The 23,453-nt window shown below is 45.5% G+C and overlaps 1 protein-coding gene across 1 annotated transcript in view; it reads left to right on the top strand.

The window, feature by feature from the left end:
• The window catches only part of LOC109887079 (ryanodine receptor 2), a 307,522-nt gene that overhangs the window by 48,148 nt on the left and 235,921 nt on the right, over positions 1-23,453 (top strand). The window contains 4 exon segments of the mRNA XM_031820923.1: positions 8,218-8,301; positions 9,139-9,298; positions 13,892-14,039; positions 20,319-20,524. Coding sequence (XP_031676783.1) covers positions 8,218-8,301; positions 9,139-9,298; positions 13,892-14,039; positions 20,319-20,524 — 598 coding nt within the window.

The raw sequence follows: 23,453 nt of genomic DNA, 5'->3' as shown, positions 1-23,453 counted from the left end.
TACAGGTTACAGTTACCACCCTGGATATTATTCCTGCTGGTTACAACCCCCAGTTACCACCATGGATACTGTTGCTCCTGGGTACAACCCCCAGTTACCACCCTGGACACTGTTGCTACTGGGTACAATCCCTAGTTATCACCCTACACACCCATCCTACTGGGTACAATCCCTAGTTACCACCCTGAATACTGTTCCCGCTGGGTATAATCCCTAGTTACCACCCTGGATACTGTTGCTGCTCGGTACAATCCCTAGTTACCACCCTACATACTGTTGCTGCTCGGTACAATCCCTAGTTACCACCCTACATACTGTTGCTGCTAGTTACAATCCCTAGTTGAAACTATCCAGACTGTTCCTGCTGGGTACAATCCCTAGTTGAAACTATCCAGACTGTTCCTGCTGGGTACAATCCCTAGTTACCACCCTACATACTGTTCCTGTTGGGTACAATCCCTAGTTGAAACTATCCAGACTGTTCCTGCTGGGTACAATCCCTAGTTACCACCCTACATACTGTTCCTGCTGGGTACAATCCCTAGTTACCACCCTACATACTGTTCCTGCTGGGTACAATCCCTAGTTACCACCCTACATACTGTTCCTGCTGGGTACAATCCCTAGTTACCACCCTACATACTGTTCCTGCTGGCTACAATCCCAAGTTGAAACTATCCAGACTGTTCCTGCTGGGTACAATCACTAGTTACCACCCTGGATACTGTTCCTGCTGGGTACAATCACTAGTTACCACCCTGGATACTGTTCCTGCTGGGTACAATCACTAGTTACCACCCTGGATACTGTTCCTGCTGGGTACAATCCCTAGTTACCACCCTACATACTGTTCCTGCTGGCTACAATCCCTAGTTGAAACTATCCAGACTGTTCCTGCTGGGTACAATCCCTAGTTACCACCCTACATACTGTTCCTGCTGGGTACAATCCCTAGTTGAAACTATCCAGACTGTTCCTGCTGGGTACAATCCCCAGTTGAAACTATCCAGACTGTTCCTGCTGGTTTTGGCATATGACCCAAATGACACAGACATAACATGGAATGGAGGGATTTCTGTAGAACAAACATACATTTGAACTATATTGCAGTCAGTTTTATGATTTTTCAAAACATGTCCCAAGTTCTCTTGATCCGTACATCATCACAGAGTGGTTTCATTCTTTGTGTTCGACTCTTACCCATTTCTATGATCAATTCACTTTTTGACAAGATAAATGATTTTCAATACCTGGTTCAGCTCTCCATGAACTGAATATCACACCCGTTAGACTACTTCAGCAAGAAACCGCCTATTTGAATTCCAGGAGTAATTTTAAAAACCTGTCGGGACAACTTTGTTAGTTTTAATTAATTGCATATTTCCTGGAGATGAGAAGGAGGGAGAGAGAGAGAGGTGAAGACTGAGACGGAGTGCCATCTAAATGCAGAAATTAATTCCGTGACCTGAATCTCAGACACATCAATGTCCCAAATGGCACTCTATTCCCTATATAGAGCACTACTTTGTACTACACCCCTATATAGTGCACTACTCTATACTACAGCCCTATTCCCTATATATAGCACTACTTTATACTACAGCCCTATATAGTGCACTACTTTATACTACAGCCCTATTCCCTATATAGTGCACTACTCTATACTACAGCCCTATTCCCTATATAGTACACTACTTTATACTACAGCCCTATTCCCTATATAGTACACTACTTTATACTACAGCCCTATTCCCTTTATAGTGCACTACTTTATACTACAGCCCTATTCCCTATATAGTGCACTACTTTATACTACAACCCTATTCCCTTTATAGTGCACTACTTTATACTACAGCCCTATTCCCTATATAGTGCACTACTTTATACTACAGCCCTATTCCCTATATAGTGCACTACTTTATACTACAGCCCTCTTCCCTATATAGTGCACTACTTTATACTACATCCCTATTCCCTATATAGTGCACTACTTTTGACCAGGGCCCAGGAATTTGGTAAAAAGTAGTGCACTATATACGGAAAAGGGTCCCATTTTGGATGCAGGCACGGCTGGAGAGCATTTATTTTAATTATACTTAGTGGATTATAATGGAGAGTGTGTGTGTGCTCAATGGCAACATATTCCCTATATCGTGCACTACTTTTAAATTAGAGCCCTATGGGCCCTGGTCAGAAGTAGTGTGCTATAAAGGGAATAGAGTTCCATTTGGGACACAGCTTGAGGCAGGGAGGGACTGGAACAGAACGGCCGGGGTCTCCTTGATGTAAACTATTAAGTCATGAAGTATTCAGTATTCAGTAGTGTTCACAGCATTGTATTTCATCCTGGACTCTCATGGAGCCATCACATCTGACAGACACACCAACTACTATACACTGAGTGTACAAAACATTAGGAACACCTGCTCTTTCTGTGACCAGGTGAATTATTCATCCTGGACTCTCATGGAGCCATCACATCTGACAGACACACCAACTACTATACACTGAGTGTACAAAACATTAGGAACACCTGCTCTTTCTGTGACCAGGTGAATCCAGGTGAAAGCCATGATCCCTTATTGATGTCACTTGTTAAATCCACTTCAATCAGTGTAGATGAAGGGGAGGAGACAGGTGGTTAAAGAAGGATTTATAAGCCTTGAGACATTGATTGTGTATGTGTGACCATTCAGAGGGTGAATGGGGAAGACTAAAGATTGAAGTGCCTTTGAACGGGGTGTGGTAGTAGGGTCCAGGACGCACCGGTTGGTGTCAAGAACTGCAACGCTGCTGGGTTTTTCACGCTCAACAGTTTCCTGTCTGTATCAAGAATGGTCCCTGGAAGGGTGGAATTACTAGTCGCTGTCTCGTTTAGGTCAACCCACTACCGTGCTGCGTTGACTACACCGAATGTCCTTCACTGCTCATCAGTCGAGAGCCGTGCTTTCTTTTGTGGCAAGACTAACGAGGCGTTAGCTTATCTTTGGCTGACATTGTGCTAACGATGACACAACAGTGGTACTGTAGGCCTGATCACAGACAACGATGAGACAACAGTGGTACTGTAGGCCTGACAACGATGACACAACAGTGGTACTGTAGGCCTGATCACAGACAACGATGACACAACAGTGGTACTGTAGGCCTGATCACAGACAACGATGACACAACAGTGGTACTGTAGGCCTGATCACAGACAACGATGAGACAACAGTGGTACTGTAGGCCTGACAACGATGACACAACAGTGGTACTGTAGGCCTGATCACAGACAACGATGACACAACAGTGGCACTGTAGGCCTGATCACAGACAACGATGACACAACAGTGGTACTGTAGGTCTGACAACGATGAGACAACAGTGGTACTGTAGGCCTGATCACAGACAACGATGACACAACAGTGGTACTGTAGGTCTGACAACGATGAGACAACAGTGGTACTGTAGGCCTGATCACAGACAACGATGACACAACAGTGGTACTGTAGGCCTGACAACGATGACACAACAGTGGTACTGTAGGCCTGATCACAGACAACGATGAGACAGCCTATACGGTGGACGTCAGAGACCGTGTGTTGCCAGGACAACAACCACTCCCTCAACGTGATCAATACAAAGGAGATGATTGTGGACTATGGGAAAAGGAGGACCGAGCACTCCCCCATTTTCATCGGGGCGGCAGGTAGCCTAGTGGTTAGAGCGTTGGGCCAGTAACCAGCAGGTAGCCTAGTGGTTAGAGCGTTGGGCCAGTAACCAGCAGGTAGCCTAGTGGTTAGAGCGTTGGGCCAGTAACCAGCAGGTAGCCTAGTGGGTAGCGCGTTGGGCCAGTAACCAGCAGGTAGCCTAGTGGTTAGCGCGTTGGGCCAGTAACCAGCAGGTAGCCTAGTAGTTAGCACGTTGGGCCAGTAACCAGCAGGTAGCCTAGTGGTTAGAGAGCGTTGGGCCAGTAACCAGCAGGTAGCCTAGTGGTTAGCGCGTTGGGCCAGTAACCAGCAGGTAGCCTAGTGGTTAGCGCGTTGGGCCAGTAACCAGCAGGTAGCCTAGTGGTTAGCGCGTTGGGCCAGTAACCAGCAGGTAGCCTAGTGGTTAGCGCGTTGGGCCAGTAACCAGCAGGTAGCCTAGTGGTTAGAGCGTTGGGCCAGTAACCAGCAGGTAGCCTAGTGGTTAGAGTGTTGGGCTAGTAACCAGTAGGTAGCCTAGCGGTTAGAGTGTTGGGCCAGTAACCAGCAGGTAGCCTAGTGGTTAGAGCGTTGGGCCAGTAACCAGCAGGTAGCCTAGTGGGTAGCGCGTTGGGCCAGTAACCAGCAGGTAGCCTAGTGGTTAGCGCGTTGGGCCAGTAACCAGCAGGTAGCCTAGTGGTTAGCGCGTTGGGCCAGTAACCAGCAGGTAGCCTAGTGGTTAGAGAGCGTTGGGCCAGTAACCAACAGGTAGCCTAGTGGTTAGCGCGTTGGGCCAGTAACCAGCAGGTAGCCTAGTGGTTAGCGCGTTGGGCCAGTAACCAGCAGGTAGCCTAGTGGTTAGCGCATTGGGCCAGTAACCAGCAGGTAGCCTAGTGGTTAGCGCGTTGGGCCAGTAACCAGCAGGTAGCCTAGTCGTTAGAGCGTTGGGCCAGTAACCAGCAGGTAGCCTAGTGGTTAGAGTGTTGGGCTAGTAACCAGCAGGTAGCCTAGCGGTTAGAGTGTTGGGCCAGTAACCAGCAGGTAGCCTAGTGGTTAGAGTGTTGGGCCAGTAACCAGCAGGTAGCCTAGTGGTTAGAGCGTTGGGCCAGTAACCAGCAGGTAGCCTAGTGGTTAGAGTGTTGGGCTAGTAACCAGCAGGTAGCCTAGCGGTTAGAGTGTTGGGCCAGTAACCAGCAGGTAGCCTAGCGGTTAGAGTGTTGGGCCAGTAACCAGCAGGTAGCCTAGTGGTTAGAGCGTTGGGCCAGTAACCAGCAGGTAGCCTAGTGGTTAGAGTGTTGGGCTAGTAACCAGCAGGTAGCCTAGTGGTTGGAGTGTTGGACTAGTAACCAGCAGGTAGCCTAGTGGTTAGAGTGTTGGACTAGTAACCAGCAGGTAGCCTAGTGGTTAGAGCATTGGGTCAGTAACCAGCAGGTAGCCTAGTGGTTAGAGTGTTGGGCTAGTAACCAGCAGGTAGCCTAGTGGTTAGAGCGTTGGGCCAGTAACCAGCAGGTAGCCTAGTGGTTAGAGTGTTGGGCTAGTAACCAGCAGGTAGCCTAGTGGTTAGAGTGTTGGGCCAGTAACCAGCAGGTAGCCTAGTGGTTAGAGCGTTAGGCCAGTAACCAGCAGGTAGCCTAGTGGTTAGAGCGTTGGGCCAGTAACCAGCAGGTAGCCTAGTGGTTAGAGTGTTGGGCCAGTAACCAGCAGGTAGTCTAGTGGTTAGAGCGTTGGGCCAGTAACCAGCAGGTAGCCTAGTGGTTAGAGTGTTGGGCCAGTAACCAGCAGGTAGTCTAGTGGTTAGAGCGTTGGGCCAGTAACCAGCAGGTAGTCTAGTGGTTAGAGCGTTGGGCCAGTAACCAGCAGGTAGCCTAGTGGTTAGAGCGTTGGGTCAGTAACCAGCAGGTAGCCTAGTGGTTAGAGCGTTGGGCCAGTAACCAGCAGGTAGCCTAGTGGTTAGAGTGTTGGGCCAGTAACCAGCAGGTAGCCTAGTGGTTATAGCGTTGGGCCAGTAACCAGCAGGTAGCCTAGTGGTTAGAGTGTTGGGTCAGTAACCAGCAGGTTGCTGGATTGAATCCCTGAGCTGACAAGGTACAAATCTGTCGTTCTGAACAAGGTGAAATAAATGTTAAATAAAAAATTGACGGGGAGCCGGTTGAGAACTTCAAGTGTCCACATCACCAACAAACTATCATGGTCCAAATACACCAAGACAGTTGTAAAGAGGGCACGACAAAGCCTATTCTCCCCCAGGAGACTGAAAATATTTGGCATTTGTCCTCAGATCATCTAAAGGTCCTACAGCTGCACCATCGAGAGCACCTGTTGTATTCAGCATTTCACTGTACGGTCTACTACACCTGTTGTATTCAGCATTTCACTGTGAGGTCTACTACACCTGTTGTATTCAGCATTTCACTGTAAGGTCTACTACACCTGTTGTATTCAGCATTTCACTGTAAGGTCTACTACACCTGTTGTATTCAGCATTTCACTGTACGGTCTACTACACCTGTTGTATTCAGCATTTCACTGTAAGGTCTACTACACCTGTTGTATTCAGCATTTCACTGTACGGTCTACTACACCTGTTGTATTCAGCATTTCACTGTAAGGTCTACTACACCTGTTGTATTCAGCATTTCACTGTAAGGTCTACTACACCTGTTGTATTCAGCATTTCACTGTAAGGTCTACTACACCTGTTGTATTCAGCATTTCACTGTAAGGTCTACTACACCTGTTGTATTCAACATTTCACTGTACGGTCTACTACACCTGTTGTATTCAGCATTTCACTGTGAGGTCTACCTACACCTGTTGTATTCAGCATTTCACTGTGAGGTCTACCTACACCTGTTGTATTCAGTATTTCACTGTGAGGTCTACCTACACCTGTTGTATTTGGCATTTCACTGTGAGGTCTACTACACCTGTTGTATTCAGCATTTCACTGTAAGGTCTACTACACCTGTTGTATTCAGCATTTCACTGTGAGGTCTACTACACCTGTTGTATTCAGCATTTCACTGTAAGGTCTACTACACCTGTTGTATTCAGCATTTCACTGTAAGGTCTACTACACCTGTTGTATTCAGCATTTCACTGTAAGGTCTACTACACCTGTTGTATTCAGCATTTCACTGTGAGGTCTACTACACCTGTTGTATTCAGCATTTCACTGTGAGGTCTACTACACCTGTTGTATTCAGCATTTCACTGTGAGGTCTACTACACCTGTTGTATTCAGCATTTTACTGTGAGGTCTACTACACCTGTTGTATTCAGCATTTCACTGTGAGGTCTACTACACCTGTTGTATTCAGCATTTCACTGTGAGGTCTACTACACCTGTTGTATTCAGCATTTCACTGTAAGGTCTACTACACCTGTTGTATTCAGCATTTCACTGTAAGGTCTACTACACCTGTTGAATTCAGCATTTCACTGTAAGGTCTACTACACCTGTTGTATTCAGCATTTCACTGTAAGGTCTACTACACCTGTTGAATTCAGCATTTCACTGTAAGGTCTACTACACCTGTTGTATTCAGCATTTCACTGTAAGGTCTACTACACCTGTTGTATTCAGCATTTCACTGTAAGGTCTACTACACCTGTTGTATTCAGCATTTCACTGTGAGGTCTACTACACCTGTTGTATTCAGCATTTCGCTGTAAGGTCTACTACACCTGTTGTATTCAGCATTTCACTGTAAGGTCTACTACACCTGTTGTATTCAGCATTTCACTGTAAGGTCTACTACACCTGTTGTATTCAGCATTTCACTGTAAGGTCTACTACACCTGTTGTATTCAGCATTTCACTGTGAGGTCTACTACACCTGTTGTATTCAGCATTTCACTGTGAGGTCTACTACACCTGTTGTATTCATCATTTCGCTGTAAGGTCTACTACACCTGTTGTATTCAGCATTTCACTGTAAGGTCTACTACACCTGTTGTATTCAGCATTTCACTGTAAGGTCTACTACACCTGTTGTATTCAGCATTTCACTGTAAGGTCTACTACACCTGTTGTATTCAGCATTTCACTGTGAGGTCTACTACACCTGTTGTATTCAGCATTTCACTGTGAGGTCTACTACACCTGTTGAATTCAGCATTTCACTGTGAGGTCTACTACACCTGTTGTATTCAGCATTTCACTGTAAGGTCTACTACACCTGTTGAATTCAGCATTTTACTGTGAGGTCTACTACACCTGTTGTATTCAGCATTTCACTGTAAGGTCTACTACACCTGTTGTATTCAGCATTTCGCTGTAAGGTCTACTACACCTATTGTATTCAGCATTTCACTGTAAGGTCTACTACACCTGTTGTATTCAGCATTTCACTGTAAGGTCTACTACACCTGTTGTATTCAGCATTTCACTGTAAGGTCTACTACACCTGTTGTATTCAGCATTTCACTGTAAGGTCTACTACACCTGTTGTATTCGGGGGCATGTGGCAAATACGATTTGATTTGTGTGAAGTTAGGCACACCCTCTCTTAGTGAAGCTGACTTCTCCTTTCTGATTGGTCTGAAGGACTCTCTTGGCCCTGGGTTGCCACGTGGGGCTGGCTGATGAGCACGCGGTGGAGAAGGTGAAGAACCTCAAGCTCTCTGCCACGTGAGTCACTTTCCTCACTTCAGTCGGTCTGTACCATCTTATTACACAACAGTTAGCACCTACTGTATGTTCTCCAGCCTCTGCTGCTAGTCGCTAAGATTGACATCTCTGCTCATAGCTATTTACGTTCTCCAAGTGCAATGTCAATGACTGCTAGTGTGTTGGATGTACTGGTACACATTTCAGTTTAAGTGCATATTTTGCCTTAGCTTGTGCCTTACCAAAAATGACTATTTTTCTATTTTAACCTAGTCCTTTACCAGATGGGTGTCTGTTTTAATCTAGTCCTTTATCAGATGGGTGTCTGTTTTAATGTTTTATCCTAGTCCTTTATCAGATGGGTGTCTGTTTTAACCTAGTCCTTTACCAGATGGGTGTCTGTTTTAATGTTTTAACCTAGTCCTTTACCAGATGGGTGTCTGTTTTAATGTTATAACCTAGTCCTTCACCAGATGGGTGTCTGTTTTAATGTTTTAACCTAGTCCTTCACCAGATGGGTGTCTGTTTTAATGTTATAACCTAGTCCTTCACCAGATGGGTGTCTGTTTTAATGTTTTAAGCTAGTCCTTTACCAGATGGGTGTCTGTTTTAATGTTTTAACCTAGTCCTTTACCAGATGGGTGTCTGTTTTAACCTAGTCCTTTATCAGATGGGTGTCTGTTTTAATGTTTTATTCTAGTCCTTTATCACATGGGTGTCTGTTTTAATATTTGAACCTAGTCCTTCACCAGATGGGTAAACATTCTCACGACAAACTATTTTTCTCCCATCCAACAGCGTCTCCCTAGACTAATGTTTTCTCTCTCTCTATGGGTCCATGTGTCCTCTCTGGTCCAGTTATGAGCTGTCTAGTGGCTACAAGCCTGCTCCTATGGACCTGGGGCACATCAAGCTGGCCTCTACCCAGGAGGCCATGGTGGACAAGCTGGCGGAGAACGCTCACAATGTGTGGGCCAGGGATCGCATACGCCAGGGCTGGACCTACGGCATCCAGCAGGTGTGTCACCCAAAGGTGTGTGTGTTTGTGTGTGCAGCCGGGCTGCAGCGGTGTGGGGGTGGGGGTGGTGGTGGGTGTGGGGGTGGTGGTGGTGGGGATGGGGGTGGTGGGGGCATTGACCAGGGTGCTGAAACAGCTCAACAGCCGCCCAAAGAAAATTGTATAGGACCCTTGGCATCTTTAATGGGCCCACTACAGAGGTACTGATGGGCCCACTACAGAGGTACTGATGGGCCCACTACAGAGGTACTGATGGGCCCACTACAGAGGTGCTACTGGGCCCATTACAGAGGTTCTGATGGACCCACTACAGAGGTTCTGATGGGCCCACTACAGAGGTTCTGATGGGCCCACTACAGAGGTACTGATGGGCCCACTACAGAGGTACTGATGGGCCCACTACAGAGGTGCTGCTGTAGCTAGAACTATCACCACTGGGAGGTGCGAGTCTGGAGTTTTCCTGATCTGCCTGTCAGCTCAAGTTAACCTTAGCTTAGTACATACTAACGACTAGACTACAGACTACAGACTATACTACAGGGTGGAGAGTGGTGGGTGGAGGGAGAGGGCTAGGAGAGGGGATGACTGGTAGGGCTTCTACATGGAGGAAGGAGAGGGGATGCCTGGTAGGAAGGAGAGAGGATGACTGGTAGGGCTGCTACATGGAGAAAGGAGAGGGGATGACTGGTAGGAAGGAGAGGGGATGACTGGTAGGAAGGAGAGTGGATGACTGGTGGGAAGGAGAGGGGATGACTGGTAGGAAGGAGAGGGGATGACTGGTAGGAAGGAAAGGGGATGACTGATAGGACTGCTACATGGTGGAAGGAGAGGGGATGACTGGTAGGAAGGAGAGGGGATGACTGGTAGGAAGGAGAGGGGATGACTGGTAGGAAGGAGAGGGGATGACTGGTAGGAAGGAAAGGGGATGACAGGTAGGAAGGAGAGGGGATGACTGGTAGGAAGGAGAGGGGATGACTGGTAGGAAGGAGAGGGGATGACTGGTAGGAAGGAAAGGGGATGACTGATAGGACTGCTACATGGTGGAAGGAGAGGGGATGACTGGTAGGAAGGAGAGGGGATGACTGGTAGGAAGGAGAGGGGATGACTGGTAGGAAGGAGAGGGGATGACTGGTAGGAAGGAGAGGGGATGACGGGTAGGAAGGAGAGGGGATGACTGGTAGGAAGGAGAGGGTATGACTGGTAGGAAGGAGAGGGGATGAATGGTAGGACTGCTACATGGAGGAAGGAGAGGGGATGACTGGTAGGAAGGAGAGGGGATGACTGGTAGGAAGGAGAGGGGATGAATGGTAGGACTGCTACATGGAGGAAGGAGAGGGGATGACTGGTAGGAAGGAGATTGGATGAATGGTAGGACTGCTACATGGAGGAAGGAGAGGGGATGACTGGTAGGAAGGAGAGGGGATGACTGGTAGGACTGCTACATGGAGGAAGGAGAGGGGATGACTGGTAGGAAGGAGAGGGGATGACGGGTAGGAAGGAGAGGGGATGACTGGTAGGAAGGAGAGGGGATGACTGGTAGGACTGCTACATGGAGGAAGGAGAGGGGATGACTGGTAGGAAGGAGAGGGGATGACTGGTAGGACTGCTACATGGAGGGAGGAGAGGGGATGACTGGTAGGAAAGAGAGGGGATGACGGGTAGGAAGGAGAGGGAATGACTGATAGGAAGGAGAGGGGATGACTGGTAGGACTGCTACATGGAGGGAGGAGAGGGGATGACTGGTAGGAAGGAGAGGGGGTGACTGGTAGGACTGCTACATGGAGGGAGGAGAGGGGATGACTGGTAGGAAGGAGAGGGGATGACTGGTAGGAGTGCTACATGGAGGAAGGAGAGGGGATGACTGGTAGGAAGGAGAGGGGATGACTGGTAGGAAGGAGACGGAATGACTGGTAGGAAGGAGAGGGGATGACTGGTAGGAAGGAGAGGGGATGACTGGTAGGGAGGAGAGGGGATGACTGGTAGGAAGTAGAGGTGATGACTGGTAGGACTGCTACATGGAGAGAGGAAAGGGGATGACTGGTAGGAAGGAGAGGGGATGACTGTTAGGAAGGAGAGGGGATGACTGGTAGGAAGGAGATGGGATGACTGGTAGGAAGGAGAAGGGATGACTGGTAGGAAGGAGAGGGGATGACTGGTAGGACTGCTACATGCAGGATTACAGCTGTCAGGGTTATTCATCAAGTGTGTTAAGACACATGCTGTTAACAGTCCTGAGAATGATCCTGGTAGTGAAACCAGGCTGACAGCCTGACACAACAGTCTATGCAAGTCTAGAGGTTAGGGTTAGTCTGGTGTATATATAGTTTTGGAGGGGGTTAGGGTTAGTCTGGTATATATATAGTTTTGGAGGGGGTTAGGGTTAGTCTGGTGTATATATTGTTTTAGAGGGGGTTAGGGTTAGTCTGGTGTATATATTGTTTTAGAGGGGGTTAGGGTTAGTCTGGTGTATATGTTGTTTTAGAGGGGGTTAGGGTTAGTCTGGTGTATATATTGTTTTAGAGGGGTCAGGGTTAGTCTGGTGTATATATAGTTTTAGAGGGGGTTAGGGTTAGTCTGGTACAGAGCAAGTCTAGATGTGAGGGTTAGTCTGGTGTATATGTTGTTTTAGAGGGGGTTAGGGTTAGTCTGGTGTATATATTGTTTTAGAGGGGGTCAGGGTTAGTCTGGTGTATATATTGTTTTAGAGGGGGTTAGGGTTAGTCTGGTGTATATATTGTTTTAGAGGGGGTCAGGGTTAGTCTGGTGTATATGTTGTTTTAGAGGGGGTTAGGGTTAGTCTGGTGTATATATTGTTTTAGAGGGGGTCAGGGTTAGTCTGGTGTATATATTGTTTTAGAGGGGGTCAGGGTTAGTCTGGTGTATATATTGTTTTAGAGGGGGTTAGGGTTAGTCTGGTGTATATATTGTTTTAGAGGGGGTTAGGGTTAGTCTGGTGTATATATTGTTTTAGAGGGGGTCAGGGTTAGTCTGGTGTATATATTGTTTTAGAGGGGGTTAGGGTTAGTCTGGTGTATATATTGTTTTAGAGGGGGTTAGGGTTAGTCTGGTGTATATATTGTTTTAGAGGGGGTTAGGGTTAGTCTGGTACAGAGCAAGTCTAGAGGTTAGGGTTAGTCTGGTACAGAGCAAGTCTAGAGGTGAGGGTTAGTCTGGTGTATATGTTGTTTTAGAGGGGGTTAGGGTTAGTCTGGTGTATATATTGTTTTAGAGGGGGTCAGGGTTAGTCTGGTGTATATATTGTTTTAGAGGGGGTTAGGGTTAGTCTGGTGTATATATTGTTTTAGAGGGGGTCAGGGTTAGTCTGGTGTATATGTTGTTTTAGAGGGGGTTAGGGTTAGCCTGGTGTATATATTGTTTTAGAGGGGGTCAGGGTTAGTCTGGTGTATATATTGTTTTAGAGGGGGTTAGGGTTAGTCTGGTGTATATATTGTTTTAGAGGGGGTCAGGGTTAGTCTGGTGTATATATTGTTTTAGAGGGGGTTAGGGTTAGTCTGGTGTATATATTGTTTTAGAGGGTGTTAGGGTTAGTCTGGTGTATATATTGTTTTAGAGGGGGTCAGGGTTAGTCTGGTGTATATATTGTTTTAGAGGGGGTTAGGGTTAGTCTGGTGTATATATTGTTTTAGAGGGGGTTAGGGTTAGTCTGGTGTATATATAGTTTTAGAGGGGGTTAGGGTTAGTCTGGTGTATATATTGTTTTAGAGGGGGTCAGGGTTAGTCTGGTGTATATATAGTTTTAGAGGGGGTTAGGGTTAGTCTGGTGTATATATTGTTTTAGAGGGGGTCAGGGTTAGTCTGGTGTATATATTGTTTTAGAGGGGGTTAGGGTTAGTCTGGTGTATATATTGTTTTAGAGGGGGTCAGGTTTAGTCTGGTGTATATATTGTTTTAGAGGGGGTTAGGGTTAGTCTGGTGTATATATTGTTTTAGAGGGGGTTAGGGTTAGTCTGGTGTATATATTGTTTTAGAGGGGTCAGGGTTAGTCTGGTGTATATATTGTTTTAGAGGGGGTTAGGGTTAGTCTGGTGTGTATATATAGTTTTAGAGGGGGTCAGGGTTAGTCTGGTGTATATATTGTTTTAGAGGGGGTTAGGGTTAGTCTGGTGAGAGGGGTAGGCCTTCCATATTTGCCTCTGCGTTTATAAAGTTAGAGATACAAGTAGTTAACATCCAATGACTTGCAGGGTAGAAAATGTCCAGTCAGGAGAAACATTTCACTCAATAAAACTAAGGGTACTTATCTTCAGTGTGTTTATGAAGTCCTCTTCTTCTTTAGGTCAGTGTGTTTATGAAGTCCTCTTCTTCTTTAGGTCAGTGTGTTTATGAAGTCCTCCTCTTCTTCTTTAGGTCAGTGTGTTTATGAAGTCCTAACTCTTCTTCTTTAGGTCAGTGTGTTTATGTAGTCCTAACTCATCTTCTTTAGTTCAGTGTGTTTATGTAGTCCTCATCTTCTTTAGTTCAGTGTGTTTATGTAGTCCTCCACTTCTTTAGGTCAGTGTGTTTATGTAGTCCTCCACTTCTTTAGTTCAGTGTGTTTATGAAGTCCTAACTATCTCCCCCTTCCTTGTGAAGGATGTGAAGAATCGTAGGAACCCTCGCTTGGTTCCGTACACTCTGCTGGACGAGAGGACCAAGAAGTCCAACAAGGACAGTCTGAGGGAGGCTGTCCGCACCCTGCTGGGGTACGGATACAACCTGGAGGCTCCGGATCAGGACCATGGTACAGTCAAAGCACACACACACCCCTCACCTCCTTTATGGTTCAGTCCAAACACTCTACCTCACACACCCCTCACCTCCTTTATGGTTCAGTCCAAACACTCTACCTCGCACACCCCTCAACTCCTTTATGGTTCAGTCCAAACACTCTACCTCACACACCCCTCCCCTCCTTTATGGTTCAGTCCAAACACTCTACCTCACACACCCCTCCCCTCCTTTATGGTTCAGTCCAAACACTCTACCTCACCTCCCTCCACATCGGCGACCTGGGTTAAATCCACTACCCCTGACAGTGACAATACCCTTACTCTCCCTCATTCATCAGTGACCAACAGCACATAAAACCCCACAGAGTCTCTTATATAAGCCCAATGACGAGTTGACCCACTAGTCTGTTCAGAGGGGCTTTTATGACGCACAGGGAGATGTCTGTTTCCTCGTGACATGATTGTATTTACTGTTATATTGCAGGAGCATGCAGCAGTTGCCTGCGTAAACACCCAGACATAGATCATTTTAATATAGCTTTTACTGTGGCGCTAGCTGTGGCGCTAGCTGTGGAGATAACCGTGATGCTAGCTGTGAAGATAGCTGTGATGCTAGCTGTGGAGATAGCCGTGGCGCTAGCTGTGGAGATAGCCGTGGCGCTAGCTGTGGAGATAGCTGTGGCGCTAGCTGTGGAGATAACCGTGATGCTAGCTGTGAAGATAGCTGTGATGCTAGCTGTGGAGATAGCCGTGGCGCTAGCTGTGGCGCTAGCTGTGGAGATAGCCGTGATGCTAGCTGTGAAGATAGCTGTGGTGCTAGCTGTGGAGATAGCTGTGGCGCTAGCTGTGGAGATAGCTGTGGAGCCTGGCTATTGCTAGCTAGTTTTAGTACCCTTCAAGACACATAGTTTTAGTTGATGGATATCCAGGGTGGATTTGTTTTGAGAAATGATCACACTGATTAACCAACCTACAACAGGTTGTGTATTAATGTCAGTATAGTATAGTATAGTATAGTATAGGATATTACACTACTACATGTTATCTGGCCCTGTTGTTCCAGCAGCCAGAGCAGACATCAGTAACATGTTATCTGGCCCTGTTGTTTCAACAGACACCAGTAACATGTTATCTGACCCTGTTGTTTCAGCAGCCAGAGCAGACATCAGTAACATGTTATCTGGCCCTGTTGTTTCAGCAGACATCAGTAACATGTTATCTGGCCCTGTTGTTTCAGCAGACATCATTAACATGTTATCTGGCCCTGTTGTTTCAGCAGACATCAGTAACATGTTATCTGACCCTGTTGTTTCAGCAGACATCAGTAACATGTTATCTGGCCCTGTTGTTTCAGAAGACATCAGTAACATGTTATCTGGCCCTGTTGTTTCAGCAGCCAGAGCAGACATCAGTAACATGTTATCTGGCCCTGTTGTTTCAGCAGACATCAGTAACATGTTATCTGGCCCTGTTGTTCCAGCAGCCAGAGCAGACATCAGTAACATGTTATCTGGCCCTGTTGTTCCAGCAGCCAGAGCAGACATCAGTAACATGTTATCTGGCCCTGTTGTTTCAGCAGACATCAGTAACATGTTATCTGACCCTGTTGTTTCAGCAGCCAGAGCAGACATCAGTAACATGTTATCTGGCCCTGTTGTTTCAGCAGACATCAGTAACATGTTATCTGACCCTGTTGTTTCGGCAGACATCAGTAACATGTTATATGGCCCTGTTGTTCCAGCAGCCAGAGCAGACATCAGTAACATGTTATCTGGCCCTGTTGTTCCAGCAGCCAGGGCAGACACCAGTAACATGTTATCATGCCCTGTTGTTTCAGCAGACATCAGTAACATGTTATCTGACCCTGTTGTTCCAGCAGCCAGGGCAGACACCAGTAACATGTTATCTGACCCTGTTGTTTCAGCAGCCAGAGCAGACATCAGTAACATGTTGTCTGACCCTGTTGTTTCAGCAGACATCAGTAACATGTTGTCTGACCCTGTTGTTTCAGCAGCCAGAGCAGACATCAGTAACATGTTATCTGACCCTGTTGTTCCAGCAGCCAGAGCAGACATCAGTAACATGTTATCTGGCCCTGTTGTTTCAGTAGACATCAGTAACATGTTATCTGACCCTGTTGTTTCAGCAGCCAGAGCATACATCAGTAACATGTTATCTGACCCTGTTGTTTCAGCAGACATCAGTAACATGTTATCTGACCCTGTTGTTTCAGCAGACATCAGTAACATGTTATCTGACCCTGTTGTTTCAGCAGACATCAGTAACATGTTATCTGACCCTGTTGTTTCAGCAGACAGAGAATAAATCAGTAACATGTTATCTGACCCTGTTGTTTCAGCAGCCAGAGCAGACATCAGTAACATGTTGTCTGACCCTGATGTTTCAGCAGACATCAGAAACATGTTATCTGGCCCTGTTGTTCCAGCAGACATCAGTAACATGTTATCTGACCCTGTTGTTTCAGCAGACATCAGTAACATGTTATCTGGCCCTGTTGTTTCAGCAGCCAGAGCAGACATCAGTAACATGTTATCTGGCCCTGTTGTTCCAGCAGACATCAGTAACATGTTATCTGACCCTGTTGTTTCAGCAGACATCATTAACATGTTATCTGGCCCTGTTGTTTCAGCAGCCAGAGCAGACATCAGTAACATGTTATCTGGCCCTGTTGTTTCAGCAGACATCAGTAACATGTTATCTGACCCTGTTGTTTCAGCAGACATCAGTAACATGTTATCTGGCCCTGTTGTTTCAGCAGCCAGAGCAGACATCAGTAACATGTTATCTGGCCCTGTTGTTCCAGCAGACATCAGTAACATGTTATCTGACCCTGTTGTTCCAGCAGACAGAGCATAAATCAGTAACATGTTATCTGACCCTGTTGTTTCAGCAGCCAGAGCAGACATCAGTAACATGTTGTCTGACCCTGTTGTTTCAGCAGACATCAGAAACATGTTATCTGGCCCTGTTGTTCCAGCAGACATCAGTAACATGTTATCTGACCCTGTTGTTTCAGCAGACATCAGTAACATGTTATCTGGCCCTGTTGTTTCAGCAGCCAGAGCAGACATCAGTAACATGTTATCTGGCCCTGTTGTTCCAGCAGACATCAGTAACATGTTATCTGACCCTGTTGTTTCAGCAGACATCATTAACATGTTATCTGGCCCTGTTGTTTCAGCAGCCAGAGCAGACATCAGTAACATGTTATCGGGCCCTGTTGTTTCAGCAGACATCAGTAACATGTTATCTGACCCTGTTGTTTCAGCAGACATCAGTAACATGTTATCTGGCCCTGTTGTTTCAGCAGCCAGAGCAGACATCAGTAACATGTTATCTGGCCCTGTTGTTCCAGCAGCCAGAGCAGACATCAGTAACATGTTGTCTGGCCCTGTTGTTTCAGCAGACATCAGAAACATGTTATCTGGCCCTGTTGTTCCAGCAGCCAGAGCAGACATCAGTAACATGTTGTCTGGCCCTGTTGTTTCAGCAGACATCAGTAACATGTTATCTGGCCCTGTTGTTCCAGCAGCCAGGGCAGACATCAGTAACATGTTATCTGGCCCTGTTGTTTCAGCAGACATCAGTAACATGTTATCTGACCCTGTTGTTTCAGCAGCCAGAGCAGACATCAGTAACATGTTATCTGGCCCTGTTGTTTCAGCAGTCAGAGCAGACATCAGTAACATGTTATCTGGCCCTGTTCCAGCAGCCAGAGCAGACATCAGTAACATGTTATCTGACCCTGTTGTTTCAGCAGCCAGAGCAGACATCAGTAACATGTTATCTGGCCCTGTTGTTTCAGCAGACATCAGTAACATGTTATCTGACCCTGTTGTTTCAGCAGACATCAGTAACATGTTATCTGACCCTGTTGTTTCAGCAGCCAGAGCAGACATCAGTAACATGTTATCTGGCCCTGTTGTTTCAGCAGACATCAGTAACATGTTATCTGACCCTGTTGTTTCAGCAGACATCAGTAACATGTTATCTGACCCTGTTGTTTCAGCAGCCAGAGCAGACATCAGTAACATGTTATCTGGCCCTGTTGTTTCAGCAGACATCAGTAACATGTTATCTGACCCTGTTGTTTCAGCAGACATCAGTAACATGTTATCTGACCCTGTTGTTTCAGCAGACAGAGCATACATCAGTATCATGTTATTTGGCCCTGTTGTTTCAGCAGACATCAGTAACATGTTATCTGACCCTGTTGTTTCAGCAGACATCAGTAACATGTTATCTGACCCTGTTGTTTCAGCAGACCGAGAATAAATCAGTAACATGTTATCTGACCCTGTTGTTTCAGCAGCCAGAGCAGACATCAGTAACATGTTGTCTGACCCTGTTGTTTCAGCAGACATCAGAAACATGTTATCTGGCCCTGTTGTTCCAGCAGACATCAGTAACATGTTATCTGACCCTGTTGTTTCAGCAGACATCAGTAACATGTTATCTGGCCCTGTTGTTTCAGCAGCCAGAGCAGACATCAGTAACATGTTATCTGGCCCTGTTGTTCCAGCAGACATCAGTAACATGTTATCTGACCCTGTTGTTTCAGCAGACATCATTAACATGTTATCTGGCCCTGTTGTTTCAGCAGCCAGAGCAGACATCAGTAACATGTTATCTGGCCCTGTTGTTTCAGCAGACATCAGTAACATGTTATCTGACCCTGTTGTTTCAGCAGACATCAGTAACATGTTATCTGGCCCTGTTGTTTCAGCAGCCAGAGCAGACATCAGTAACATGTTATCTGGCCCTGTTGTTCCAGCAGACATCAGTAACATGTTATCTGGCCCTGTTGTTCCAGCAGACATCAGTAACATGTTATCTGGCCCTGTTGTTCCAGCAGACATCAGTAACATGTTATCTGGCCCTGTTGTTTCAGCAGACATCAGTAACATGTTATCTGACCCTGTTGTTCCAGCAGACATCAGTAACATGTTATCTGACCCTGTTGTTCCAGCAGACAGAGCATAAATCAGTAACATGTTATCTGACCCTGTTGTTTCAGCAGCCAGAGCAGACATCAGTAACATGTTGTCTGACCCTGTTGTTTCAGCAGACATCAGAAACATGTTATCTGGCCCTGTTGTTCCAGCAGACATCAGTAACATGTTATCTGACCCTGTTGTTTCAGCAGACATCAGTAACATGTTATCTGGCCCTGTTGTTTCAGCAGCCAGAGCAGACATCAGTAACATGTTATCTGGCCCTGTTGTTCCAGCAGACATCAGTAACATGTTATCTGACCCTGTTGTTTCAGCAGACATCATTAACATGTTATCTGGCCCTGTTGTTTCAGCAGCCAGAGCAGACATCAGTAACATGTTATCGGGCCCTGTTGTTTCAGCAGACATCAGTAACATGTTATCTGACCCTGTTGTTTCAGCAGACATCAGTAACATGTTATCTGGCCCTGTTGTTTCAGCAGCCAGAGCAGACATCAGTAACATGTTATCTGGCCCTGTTGTTCCAGCAGCCAGAGCAGACATCAGTAACATGTTGTCTGGCCCTGTTGTTTCAGCAGACATCAGAAACATGTTATCTGGCCCTGTTGTTCCAGCAGCCAGAGCAGACATCAGTAACATGTTGTCTGGCCCTGTTGTTTCAGCAGACATCAGTAACATGTTATCTGACCCTGTTGTTCCAGCAGCCAGGGCAGACATCAGTAACATGTTATCTGGCCCTGTTGTTTCAGCAGACATCAGTAACATGTTATCTGGCCCTGTTGTTTCAGCAGTCAGAGCAGACATCAGTAACATGTTATCTGGCCCTGTTGTTCCAGCAGCCAGAGCAGACATCAGTAACATGTTATCTGACCCTGTTGTTTCCAGCAGCCAGAGCAGACATCAGTAACATGTTATCTGGCCCTGTTGTTTCAGCAGACATCAGTAACATGTTATCTGACCCTGTTGTTTCAGCAGCCAGAGCAGACATCAGTAACATGTTATCTGGCCCTGTTGTTTCAGCAGACATCAGTAACATGTTATCTGACCCTGTTGTTTCAGCAGACATCAGTAACATGTTATCTGACCCTGTTGTTTCAGCAGACAGAGCATACATCAGTATCATGTTATCTGGCCCTGTTGTTTCAGCAGACATCAGTAACATGTTATCTGACCCTGTTGTTTCAGCAGACATCAGTAACATGTTATCTGACCCTGTTGTTTCAGCAGCCAGAGCAGACATCAGTAACATGTTATCTGACCCTGTTGTTCCAGCAGACATCAGTAACATGTTGTCTGACCCTGTTGTTCCAGCAGCCAGGGCAGACATCAGTAACATGTCTGCTGAGCGGTTCCGTATCTTCCGAGCTGAGAAGACGTACTGTGTGAACGCTGGGAAGTGGTACTTTGAGTTTGAGGTGCTGACGTCAGGGGAGATGAGGGTCGGCTGGGCACGGCCTGGCTGTCTACCGGACCAGGAGCTGGGCTCTGACCAACATGCCTTCGTCTTCGACGGGTTCAAGGTGAGTCAGGAATTCCCACACACGTTTATTGATTATCGTTAATTCAGGTTTACTAAAATATATGTTTCAACATGTAGAAGAAGGTTACAACGTCTAGACCTTCACAGAACTACCAGAGCACCTTATTCAGTTGAGATGTTGTGTCAGTGGCCTACCCACAATACCCCATAATGACAAAGTGGAATTTTTATTTTTTATTTATTTTACCTTTATTTAACCAGACAAGTCAGTTAAGAACAAATTCTTATTTTCAATGACGGCCCTAGGAACAGAGGGTTAACTGCTTGTTCAGGGGCAGAACGACAGATTTGTACCTTGTCAGCTCGGGGGTTTGAACTTGCAACCTTCTGGTTACTAGTCCAACGCTCTAACCACTAGGCTACCCTGCCGCCCCCATGAATGATGTTTTTAGAATTTTTTACAAACGAATTAAAAATGAAAAGCTGACATGTCTAGAGTCAGTCAGTATAAATGAGAAGCTGACATGTCTAGAGTCAGTCAGTATAAATGAGAAGCTGACATGTCTAGAGTCAGTCAGTATAAATGAGAAGCTGACATGTCTAGAGTCAGTCAGTATAAATGAGAAGCTGACATGTCTAGAGTCAGTCAGTATAAATGTAAAGCTGACATGTCTAGAGTCAGTCAGTATAAATGAGAAGCTGACATGTCTAGAGTCAGTCAGTATAAATGAGAAGCTGACATGTCTAGAGTCAGTCAGTATAAATGAGAAGCTGACATGTCTAGAGTCAGTCAGTATAAATGAGAAGCTGACATGTCTAGAGTCAGTCAGTATAAATGTAAAGCTGACATGTCTAGAGTCAGTCAGTATAAATGAGAAGCTGACATGTCTAGAGTCAGTCAGTATAAATGAGAAGCTGACATGTCTAGAGTCAGTCAGTATAAATGAGAAGCTGACATGTCTAGAGTCAGTCAGTATAAATGAGAAGCTGACATGTCTAGAGTCAGTCAGTATAAATGAGAAGCTGACATGTCTAGAGTCAGTCAGTATAAATGAGAAGCTGACATGTCTAGAGTCAGTCAGTATAAATGTAAAGCTGACATGTCTAGAGTCAGTCAGTATAAATGAGAAGCTGACATGTCTAGAGTCAGTCAGTATAAATGAGAAGCTGACATGTCTAGAGTCAGTCAGTATAAATGTAAAGCTGACATGTCTAGAGTCAGTCAGTATAATATTAACAAGTCATATAAGATGTTGCCCGGACTCACTCTGTGTGCAATAATAGTGTTTAACCTGATAGTTGAATGACTTCCTGATCTCTGTACTTCACACATACAATTATCAGTCGCACAGTGAATTTCAGACACAGATTCAACCACAAAGACCAGGGAGGTTTTTCAAAATGCCTCACAAAGAAGGGCACCTATTGGTAGATGGGTAAACATAAAAAAGCTGACATTGAATATCCCTTTGAGCCTGGTGAAGTTATTAATTACACTTTGGATGATGGTATCAATACACCCAGTCACTGGAGCTCAGCACAAGCAACGTCCTAGAGGAAAACCTGGTTCAGTCTGCTTTCCACCAGACACTGGGAGATGAATTCACATTTCAGCAGGACGATAACCTATGTTCCTGAGAGGATCCGGGTTACAGTTTTGGCTTAAATCTACGTGAAAATCAATGACAAGACCTGAAAATGGTTGTCTAGCAATGATCAACAACCAATGACAGAGCTTGAAGACTTTAGAAAAGAATAATAGGAAAATGTTGCACAATTCAGGTTTTGAAAGCTCTTATAGACTTACCCAGAAAGACTCACAGCTGTAATCGCTCTTATAGAATTACCCAGAAAGACTCACAGCTGTAATCGCTCTTAGAGAATTACCCAGAAAGACTCACAGCTGGAATCGCTCTTAGAGAATTACCCAGAAACCCTCACAGCTGGAATTGCTGCCAAAGGTGCTTCTACAAAGTATTGACTCAGGGGTGTGAATACTTAGTCAGCAGGACACCTCTCGACAAGGGCTGCTATTCAAATAATAATCATAAACATTAAGGACATTAAACATCTAGGTATATACAAGTGTCTTATATTGGTTAAAAGCTTAAATTCTTGTTAATCTAACTGTCCGATTTACAATAGGCTTTACAGCGAAAGCATGCCATGCGATTGTTTGAGGACGGAGCCTCACATCAACACCAGCATAGGCTTCGTAAAATCACAAAGGGCTATTAAATATTCACTTACTTTTTGAAAATCTTCCTCTGATTTGCAATCCAAAGGGTCCCAGCTACAACATGCATGGTCGTTTTGTTAGATAAAATCCTTCTTTATATCCCAAAAAGTCAGTTTAGGTGGCGCCCTCGATTTGAGTAATCCACTCGTTCAACATGCAGAGAAAGGAATTCAAAAAGCTACCGCTAAACTTCGTTAAAACAAGTCAAAATACATTTCTACTTAATCCTCCGGTACCCTGAAATGTAATTAAACTATTATATTTCATACGGAAATAATTATGTTCAATAGAAAAACTAAATTAGCAAGTGCACATCCTTTTTGTCGCGTGCGCACAGACTGATTTCCAACTCAGACTCCCTGTACCAAAACTAAAAATTCTTCCTCGTTTGAGAAGAAACAAGCCTGAAACCTTGAACAAAGACTGTTGACATCTAGTGGAAGCCATAGGAATTGCAATCTGGGAGCTAGAATTGCATAGGACTCATAGCTTATCCATTGTAAGAGCATGGGCTCTCAAAAAAAAAAAATCCTGTTGGTTTTTCTTTGGATTTTCTCCATATCAATTGTAGTCTCATTACATTATTTAAATATTTCTGTATTATTTTTAACATTTCTACAAACATCAGAGTGTTTTCTATCCAATGCTACCAATTATATGCATATCCTTCTGGGCCTGAGGAACAGGCAGTTTACTTTGGGTACGTCAGACAGGAAGTGGAGAAAAATAG

The sequence above is a fragment of the Oncorhynchus kisutch genome, unplaced genomic scaffold (genome assembly GCF_002021735.2).
Source record: "Oncorhynchus kisutch isolate 150728-3 unplaced genomic scaffold, Okis_V2 scaffold3741, whole genome shotgun sequence".
Lineage (NCBI taxonomy): Eukaryota > Metazoa > Chordata > Actinopteri > Salmoniformes > Salmonidae > Oncorhynchus > Oncorhynchus kisutch.
The sequence above is the reverse complement of the archived record's forward strand: the minus strand, read 5'-3'. Positions and strand labels throughout refer to the sequence as shown.